Here is a 10,720-nt window from a genome sequence, read left to right on the forward strand (position 1 = left end):
CTTAGATAACCATTGAAAATTGACAAACAACCAACAGCTATTTTATTCTTGGTAACCGTTCTCTTCAACATTATCTACTCACAATCATTCCTAAATCGATTGGAAGAACTTCTAGCCTTATAGTACATTTAGATAAATAGTTCATATATCTAACTTCAGTCAATTTGTCATACTTCGTAACTGTTATCATTTAACATGGATGTTGTCTTTCACACTTTCGAAATATTCAAACTTTATTGGTCAGGTCTTTTCACCAGTACTTAAGAAACTCATCATCAATGTTCAAACAACGAACTCAACTCACCATGTCTATGAATGAAAAAAGCATATATATATGAAAAATTAACCAAATAATTTCTTAAACTTCAACTATACGAAACTTATCGCTCTTTCATTCACTGATGTAAAACGTTGTTTAAATCCTAAATGGACAAGACTTTTGCATTTATTATAACATTATAGGGTCAGTGAAATGTCACTGAGCCCTAACCAAAGCATCTGGCAGTTGGATCACTGAATATCGAACAGATCATCGATCCTTGTGAAAATCAAGGACAACAAATGCGCATCGGTTAATCATACGCCATGGACTGGCTCATGCAGTGGTGGTCTCACTAACATCTCTGTACTCATTCCTATTAATATATTTACGTAAAACGTCCTTTGTGTTGTATACTCTTCCAAGCAGTCATAGTAATTTGATACGTTGAAGGTGTAATCCACGTTAGATACCGACCGCAAGGTGTGACTTCGAAGTTAGCTGGTTCCTCACACTTACTTACTTACGCCTGTTACTCCCCAATGGAACATAGGCCGCCGACCAGCATTCTCCAAGCCACTCTGTCCTGGGCCTTCCTTTCTAGTTCTATTCAACTGTTATTCATTCTTCTCATGTCTGTCTCCATTTCTCGGCGTCACACTATCCACGTCTAACTTGAGTAGGCCCCCAATCATTCGACAAAAATCATCTATGTTGATAATCTACAATATATTTAAATGCTGCGTATGCAAGGTATTTTCAATAAATATTCAAGTAAGCTGCCCCCAAATGCCCTGGTACGGCCGAGAGTGGGGAGAGTCCGCTATCCCTCTCGAAATGCTCTCACATGACCAGCGAATATATAGCCTCTGCCAGGGAAGTCCTAATCACTGACTTCTCGTGGCACTACTGTTGTTTACGAAAGTGAGAGGACGAAAAGCGAATGTCCGGCGCTATAACCGGATTGGTGGACACGGAGGGTCCACCTAGGGGAGTTGGAAAACCCTGATTCCAAACCAATGGTGCACATGGGCTCCAGTATCCTGATGGAACGAATGGCGGAAGAACCTGTCATTGGTCAACGGCTACCATGGGACTGCATCTCCTCACGATGCTCCACTGCCTTGTGGATCAGACCTTTAGGTCAAAGGCTCGGGGTGTGGTCCCCTAAGAAAACCACCTGCTTCGGTTTGGGCACCCGGGCAGTATCACAGCCCACACACAAATGAATGAAATGATGAACTCTACTGACGATTCTATTCCTGCTCATATTATAAGCAAGACAATTTACATTATTATTATTATTATTATTATTATTATTATTATTATTACTTACCATATCGCTAATTCACCCCCTTTTATCCCCAATTTGTGTAACCTTACTCTTCAACTTATGCAGCAGCTCGCTCTTGGTGGAAAATCTGTCCTATCTAAACGATCTCCAGTCACTGTCTGGTTGAAAGTGAATGCTTCCACCGATTACGAATACTGAAGCAGTCTTTCTGAAACCACGTACGCCGTTCAAGCTGGCTTCCTTCAACGTTCGCACACTAATGCAGATCGGACAACAGATGGGGCTGGCTATGTCTTTAGAAAGTCTTAATGTTGATGTTTGCTGTCTATCCGAGACCCGTATTCAAGACTCTAGTGAAGTACTACAAATCCGCTCTCCATCTGTCGCCTCGAAAAGCTTGTTCCACGTGCGCTTATCCGGGGACTCTGTGGCATCTTCGTCTGGTCTTGCTGGCGTTGGTGTCGCACTAAGCGCTAGGGCTGAGGCAGCACTAATCGATTGGATCCCCATTAACAGTCGGTTATGTGCTGTTAGATTAGAAAGTTCCATCAAAGTGAGAAGAAACCGGCGTGAGAAACGGTGTCTTTTCGTCATCTCTGCCTATGCCCCGACAGATTGCAGCCCGGATGCAATCAAGGATGAGTTTTACCATCAGTTAACAGTTCTTCTCCAGAAAGCGCGTTCGACAGATATTGTAGTATTAGCCGGAGACTTGAATGCTCAGGTCGGGCGTCTAGGCACAGAAGAGAGTCGTTTAGGTGGCCGATGGGGACTTGTTGGTCGCAGGACAGATAACGGGGACCGTTTGCTGCAACTGTGCACAGACCACAACCTGTTTCTGGCTAGCACTAACTTCCGGCACAGTCATCGCCGGTGTGCCACCTGGCGTCCTCCCTCTGCATCTCAAGCCTGGACTCAGATTGATCACATCGCGATCAGCTACCGCTGGCGCGGTTGTGTACAAGACTGCCGCTCCTTTTGGGGTACCTATCTGGAGTCTGATCATGCCCTGGTCTGCGCCAATCTCACCTTACTTTTCAGTGGCCGACAAATTTACCGTCATCAACGGATTGATGTTAGTAAATTGGTTGCAAATTCTGTTGCAAGTAAGTATCGAGCGGAGCTAGCCTCTAGGCTAGCTACTATCCCACCGAAAAGTATAGATGAGCATTGGTTGCGTCTTCACGACGCCATGAAAATGGCGAGTAAAACCGCTTGCGGCTTCGCGAAACGTCCCGCTTACAAGCACTGGGTTTCTTCTGGCTCCTTACAACTGATGGAAGCCCGTCGGTCTACTCCGGGTGACCGTGAGTTTGACCACAAACGAAGGCTACTACGTAATGAAATTGGACAAAGCTTGCGTAAGGACCGAGAAGCCTGGTGGTCGGAGCGTGCTAATGAGATGGAAGCAGCAGCTGCATCTGGTAACTGCCGGAAGCTCTTCCAACTCATCCGAGCCACTGGCAGCAAGAAGTCCGGTGTGAGTGAAACAATCTATGAGGATGATGGGATGCCAATCACTAACATCTCTCGACGTCTTGGACGATGGGCGGAATTTTTCGAAGGGCAGTTCAACTGGCCTGCTGCTCCGGCAACATCAACCAGTTTGTCCTGCCCCCCATGGCCGGTGACGACTGATCCACCAAACGAGGCGGAAGTCCGCAAGGAACTCCAACTCTTGAAGCGCTACAAATCACCGGGCCCAGATGACTTACCTCCGGCTCTTTTTAAAGATGGTGGTGACTTTCTGGCTAAGGAATTGACGGTGTTGTTTGGAAAGGTTTGGGAGCAAGAAAGTGTTCCAACATCATGGAATGAGTCAATAGTCGTCCCTATCTTTAAAAAGGGTTCACGTTGTTCCTGTAACAACTATCGGGGGATAAGTCTACTTCCGATTGCGTCCAAACTATTGGCTTCTATCATTCTTCGTAGGTTGTTTAAAACCCGAGAACGATTGACTCGTGAGGAGCAGGCTGGTTTTCGTTCTGGTCGAGGATGCATTGATCACATCTTCACCCTCCGCCAAATGTTAGAACACCGTCATACTTATCGCAGGCCAACAATCGTAGTGTTTCTTGATATCAGGGCGGCCTTCGATTCGTTGGACAGGACTGTTCTCTTGGATTGTCTATTGAAGAAGGGTGTGCCTGAGAAGTTCATTAACATCTTAAAGGCCCTGTATACGAACACCTCAGGCAGAGTGAGGGCATACAACCACCTTTCTCCCTTGTTTCATTCGAGCAGTGGGGTTAGGCAGGGTTGCCCGATCTCACCATTCCTCTTCAACTTTGCCATCGATGACATCCTGGAAACAGCTCTGATGGATGTAAGTAATGGCGGTGTGGATATGTTGCCTGGAGAACGACTTCTCGACCTTGAGTATGCGGATGATATTGTCTTACTGTGCGATAATGCCCAAGGCATGCAATCCGCACTTAATCAGTTGGCAATCAGTGTCCGCAGGTACGGTATGTGCTTTGCACCGTCGAAGTGCGAAGTACTCCTACAAGACTGGCAGGATTCTCATCCTGTACTCACCCTGGATGGTGAGCAGATTGAAGTAGTTGAGAAGTTCGTGTATCTAGGTAGCTATATAAGTGCTGGTGGTGGCGTGAGTGATGAGATTGATGCACGTATAAGGAAAGCCAGAGCGGCTTATGCCAATCTGGGCCATCTTTGGCGCCTTCGTGATGTTAGTCTGGCTGTAAAAGGTCGGATCTACAACGCGTCGGTGAGAGCAGTTTTGCTCTATGCTTGTGAAACCTGGCCTCTCCGAGTTGAGGATGTTAGACGTCTCTCTGTGTTCGATCATCGTTGTCTCCGAAGGATTGCTGACATACAGTGGCAACAACATGTTAGTAATGCAGAGGTTCGGCATCGTGTGTTCGGGCGCAGAGACGATAATTCAATTGGTGTCACCATCTTGAAACACCGACTTCGGTGGCTTGGACATGTTTTACGAATGTCGTCCCAGAGACTTCCACGTCGTGCATTATTTGCCGACTCCGGGACTGGTTGGAAAAAGCGGAGAGGAGGTCAGTGTATGACATGGTGTCGTGGCATGAAAGAGAGCTGCAAAGGGCTAGCTTCTGTTGGTCCTTCACGACTCCTTGGTTGGGGTCCGAGAGATGGTGCAACACAGTGGCTAGAGACGTTATCAGATATGGCTCAGAATAGAAGCCAGTGGCGATCCTGCTGCAACCTTCTTTTACTTTCTACATAAAGAGTGGTTCTAACTTTCTTAACTGAAAGAGTCTTCTGGTTGTACATTTCAGTCCGCCTTATCTTTGCATCCCTTCTCTTCCTACTTTCATTATTTTGTGTGGCGCATATGTATCTGGTGCCCTTTTGTACCAATATATATGTGTTTAAATAAATAAATAAAAATTTTTGAAACTATTAGTATTATTAAACGACACATGTTAGGGGTGTACAGGGAGAAGTTATGAGAGGTTTGATTAATAGTGGGTTGAGTGTGAATATTAAATTGAAGCTAGTGTGGTAATAATGTTGTTCTTAGGTCTCACAAGCAAAAAGCGAAACTAGTCTCACCAACACATTGTATGTATCTGACCTTTTACAGCTGGATTTGTCGTTACAATGCTAAAGAGGACACTGTCTAGTATAAGACGTTAATTTTGACCATAGATAGGTTGATTTTATCTACCATACCAATGTCAACAATCAGCATCAGATTTAATTGTCAAGTCTAATAAAATGAGAAAAATGTAGGTTACGTGTAAATCCTCAAACGAAATTTCTAAAAAGACACTTGAGATACGTAGGATTGAAACCTATTATAGACCTGACAAAGAGAAAAAAACACCTCCAAACTTCATTCAAAAAATTTTTTCAATACAAAAATCAAAGACGAAATTTTCGACTGAGCACGGAATACCATGATAAATGTTACGCTGATAATTGGAGAGACTGCAAAACATGTATTATTACGGAATTATGAACGTTTATGCAACAAGATACCTAGAACGATTCAGTCTCTAAGTTGATTAACAAAACTAAACACTTTCACTAATGAGCATTATTCGATTCACAACTGAACCATGTAGTAATACAAACTGAACAATTATCGTATGCTAAAACAAAGTGCAAACATTAAAAAAAAGGATTAAAAATTGACATACTCAGCCCAATCTGGAACTTTATCATAACGTGTATTAGCAGAAGTAGTTGTTGTCTTTGTTGCTGGTGTTGTAAATGAATCATGCTCCTCAGATAAGATTGTATCCTTTAACCAGGATTCCAAGTCTGAATGGCAGCTGGTCATTTTGTTTGATCCAGGATAATAATCAGGGGCTTGATAATTAGTCTGATTACCATGAAAGTTTCGTTTATCTGAGGATAAAGATGGCAGATCACCGGTTGTTTTTACATGATTTATACTGGTAGATTTATTATTACGCACATTAGCGACTTCTTCATCCCAAACCTCACCAGACGCTTCAGTTGCAATCTGTAACAATAAAAGAATGGTCAAAGCAGATTAGTGTGCTCACGTGTAATCTACGCTGAGTCACACTTAACAGATAAGGGTAAGAGATCACACTACGTTGCACAAACTAAAAATAGGTGGGGCATAACTGAGATTCGTAACCCAATCGATTAAAATCGTTTCTGGATCCCTGAGTTATATATCCACGAAAAAACATAAGTAGGCAAACAAACATGTTATTTTTTAGAAAAAGACATTTTCTACCGGTCAGCTGTCTTATATTCGAATATCAGTTCATTTAGAGACTTAAAGCAGTCACCGCTTAAACATATTGTATTATTGCATATTATCAGTCGATTGGTATATTTTATTCATTAATTAAACGATTCTTAAAAGTTTGTTAATAATAAATCAGAAAGGGTAACTTACAACACTAAACTAAAGACTAAATCTCTACTGTGTATAGCCAATAATACTACCCACTAAAGAAATTGGATTGTGATGTTTAAACCTGTATAATTATGGTAAGCAAAGATGGATAGTGGCTAGCAGTGCAATCCAGGACGCGCGTTTCGTCCTATTTGGGACTCGTCAGCTGTATGTACCTGCATCTCAGAGTTGATGTTCACTCAGGGACTCAGTGGCCGAGTGGGTAACTTGATGGTGTTTAAAGCGAAAGGTACTGGGTTCGAGTCCCAGAGTGAACATCAACTCTGAGATGCAGGTACATACAGCTGACGAGTCCCAAATAGAACGAAACGCGCGTCAAACTGGATTCCACTGTTAGCTACTACCCATCTTTGCTTACCATGCTTGTAAATTTAGGCTATATCGAGGCAATACGCACAGTATGCACATATGCCAATTAGAGACTGACCAGTTGCAGTCCTAAAAACATCAATGGGAAGATCCAAACAAACAATACTAAGTAAATTTCTGTATAATTATGCTTAAATAGTTGTACGAAAGATACTAACATTTTCAACTCCGCATTAATTGAACTTAAATTTCCTGACAGTCTACACTACACAGAAATTTGATGAGAAAATACTGGAACAACGACATTTCCAAACTTTCCAAGCTTAATTTTCAAAATCAGCCTACAGCTGACAAGTTTACTGTTAAAATCCCAGCAATAATGAACAAATTTTGTAGCCCTGGAGGATTTTGGAAGTTATGTGTTGTCTGACAGGTGGTTTAATCGTGAAGTTTTTATCTTTCCAGACAACATCATTATCACATACTTGAGAGAGAAGTGAGTTATTAGCTATTCAGTTTTCAGTAATGAAAAGCTACTAAAAATAACGGAACATATACAGTTAAGGTATCAACAGATTATTCGCGGAAAATACGATGTGTGGCACATATATATCTGGCGTTCCCCTGTACCAATATTTATGTGTTCAAATAAATAAATAAATAAATATCATCTGTATAAATGATATCTTGTAAGACAAAGGAGTTCTAGTTAATTTAAATTATAAATACAAAGCACTTCCAATGTCACATTTACTAAATGACGAATCGTTATCATCCCCAATCGTGGTGATTGAGATGCTTTACTTGAAGTCCGAATTTATTTGAACTTCAAGTTGTGCAGAAGTCTTCACAACTGGTTTAACAAACAAAGTGTAAAAGACATTCTTATTATCAATAAGTAGTGACTAAATATCGTTAGAGTAGTTTATAAGGGCAAGTCCGTGCCTTACAAATGTTGGTAAGCAGTGGAATTAAATGGATTAATTTGTAATGCGGAGGAACTAGTGAAGTTATTTTAATCGAATTTCATTATGTATAGCATAGCAACAAGTCAACGATGTACATATATGATGGGTTGAACGCCATTCATTCAGTTATGGTCAATGTAGAACCTGTCACGAACGAACCTCAGCGCAAGTTACCATATCATATCAGCATAACAAGAGATTAACGAAATAAATATTAAACGAGTCAAAATAACAGCAGTATTAAGGATAATATACAGATCTTAACATAAGGAATATGGGTCAAAGAAAAAATGGAAAATACTAAAAATTATACAATACTATCAAAGGGGGTTTTGTGGAGAATTTAGTGTTTTCATAATTGAAATCATGAGTCAATTGAAGCTAGACCACCATTGAAAACCTGGAAGCACTGGACGGCCGTTTCGTCCTATTATGAGACTCCTCAGCAGTGCGCATCCACGATCCCGCACTCGCGAGGTTCGAACCCAGGACCTACCAGTCTCGAGCCAGATCCCCTAACCTAACCCAGCCAGAGGTACAAATCAGAATCTTGCTCTACCGATTGTTTGGAAGACCAGACATTATACTAACCATTACACAAGTTCAACAAACAACCCGCTGGAAAACCACAGTGGATTAAATGAATATAATCATAATGTAATTACTGAGTAATGAATACCTTGATCACCGGTTAACCAAGATAATGATTATACTACACTAACCTTATCTCTCAACAAAGCAGCAGCTTTACTATTGTACTTTTCTTGAAAACTCCACTGAGGTCTGTAATCAGGTTGTGAGACGAAAAACTCCTTAGCATGTCTGTTGCCTCCAACTTTCATTTTTTCCAATTCCAATTCCTTCCATTTATCCATGTTAATTGAGCGAACAAAACTGATGAGAATAATACAAATATGAAACTACATTAGACACCACATAACATGTTAAAGAACCAAAAAATATTTCTCCATTAACGATACACACTAATTTCTATGAGTTTTTTGGATGTCATATAGCCATTACTAACTGGCTTCAAAAAATGTACCTCAAGAAATTCACTTGCAAAGACTAATAGACTTGGCAATTACCAAGGTTGCTGTGAAACCGTATACAAAACTATCTCATTATTTCAACACTGTGATAATCAACTGTAGTTCTTATAGAGACGATGATAGAGAACCAGAGGAAAGGTTTTAGAATAATTGAACAATGCTTACCACAAAACGCCTTACCTTAAATGAACCCCCAATCCACGATGTTTTCCTGAACACTCTAAACATATCCAAATGCCATATGTAACGCTAGCCCACTGAGGATTTGGCGACCCACATTCAAAACACAACTACAAATGAAAATAAATACTGATTATAAAACCTGTGATCTTATAGGACATATCTTGAAATCATAACCGTCCAGGTAAAACTTTGTCTACTAATCATTTTGTTTAGACACAACTGTGAACATACCTAAATGTTTACATTCGGAAACAAAGCTGATGGTCTACATTAGGCATCCAACAACGAAATAAACACAAACGTCCTTAAATAATTTATGCATAAATATAATATTTCATACGACTGTAACTTGATGAACATCAAGTGGGTATTAAGTACTAATACATTCCCAGAGCAGGATTTAAAAATCAACGAAGCCAAATGGCATAAATATTGCTGTCAAGTATTTTACAGACATGATACTACATTTTGCAATTTATTTTCCTGACAGGGTGAACAATCTGAAAGAACAAGTGTATTTGGATAGTCAATATCTATAATTCGTACCACTGCAGAGTACTAGTTGTAGCGGGTTAAGTAATATGATCCTAGTTTTGGCCCCAAGATGGACTCAATCTGAGGCTTTTTATTTCTAATTGTCGTCGATTGGTCTTGTTACCAAATGTAAGTACGCTTGCTGGGTCACTGACTCACTTTTTCTTCTGTTCTCTTTCCCAACCCTCCTCACGCTACTCTGAGTGCTACTCTAGTGCACAAAGTACTCTCTGGCCATAAGCGAACCGCTACACTAGTAGTTCGGTAACGTTTTCTAACTTCAGTCTTCAGTAATAAGGATAGTAAGTTGGTGAACTTGTGTTAATCCTTACAGTTTGCTTCCCAGTAAAGGTCCAGCTTCTCCTCCATAGTTCAATTTGTCGTGGTCAACCAGATGTAAGTTAGTGTAAAATACATGAAACAATGTTCAAAAATAGAATGAAACATTGTTCTCCACCTCATTAACTTAATGTCGATGATTTGACCGCAATGAAAATGAGACACAGATACTAAGTCAGCAAGAAAAAGAAAGTGGGAAAATGAGTAATCATTCACATAAAGGCAAACAATGACATACATGGTTCGCATTGGCTTTCTTGACATCCATTAGCACTCGCCGTGTCCTTGGGCTAGCCATCCAAAATTTCTGAAGACGTCGAGCACACTCAACAGGAGCGCGCTTTTTTGGAAGGCCGAGAAAATTCAATGATTTAGATTACAAGTTTTGGGGACAGAACATCAGAGGTCATCGTTAATCTTTCTCTAACATGCCTTAATTCATATTTTTCGGACTGTTTTATAAAAGTTGCACAGGGGCATGTAAATTCAGGAACTTTTATAACCACGATTCAATACCATACCTATGTTTGACGTTTTATATTTAATCACACTGTAAGCGGCATATAAATCTCTATGCATGTACGAGTGTATCTCAACATGCACCTACGGTCTCTTTTCTCCTTTTCCAGGAGGGCTGAAAAGATGAAAAACTGACGAAAATTACGATGAATAGAAACTTTCATTGCACTTTGTTTCGTTGCTATATTGTACCATATGGGCCCTTGCATTAGGGAAAGGCGACCAGATGCTGCTGAACATAGCACTCTATCAGAAGAGTGTTTACCAATGACAAACTCTTTGGGTTTAAACTTCTGGCGGGCGATGTCCTAGAGTCACCGCTACCCCATCAGGGGGGAGTTAGCTGTAGCAGTAAACAATTGC

The 10,720-nt window shown here is 40.8% G+C and overlaps 1 protein-coding gene across 1 annotated transcript in view; it reads right to left on the bottom strand.

The window, feature by feature from the left end:
- The window catches only part of Smp_152370 (putative arf gtpase-activating protein), a 24,599-nt gene extending 14,452 nt beyond the window's left edge, over positions 1-10,147 (bottom strand). Inside the window, exons 1-4 of the mRNA XM_018789005.1 lie at positions 10,077-10,147; positions 8,963-9,072; positions 8,453-8,624; positions 5,696-6,024 (exon numbers count right to left, since the gene is read on the bottom strand). Of these exons, the coding sequence (XP_018654492.1) occupies positions 5,696-6,024; positions 8,453-8,624; positions 8,963-9,072; positions 10,077-10,136 (671 nt within the window). The 5' untranslated portion in view covers positions 10,137-10,147. The remainder of the gene's footprint in view (positions 1-5,695; positions 6,025-8,452; positions 8,625-8,962; positions 9,073-10,076) is intronic.
- Between the last annotated feature and the right edge of the window lie 573 nt (positions 10,148-10,720).

This window comes from Schistosoma mansoni, chromosome W, assembly GCF_000237925.1.
Source record: "Schistosoma mansoni strain Puerto Rico chromosome W, complete genome".
Lineage (NCBI taxonomy): Eukaryota > Metazoa > Platyhelminthes > Trematoda > Strigeidida > Schistosomatidae > Schistosoma > Schistosoma mansoni.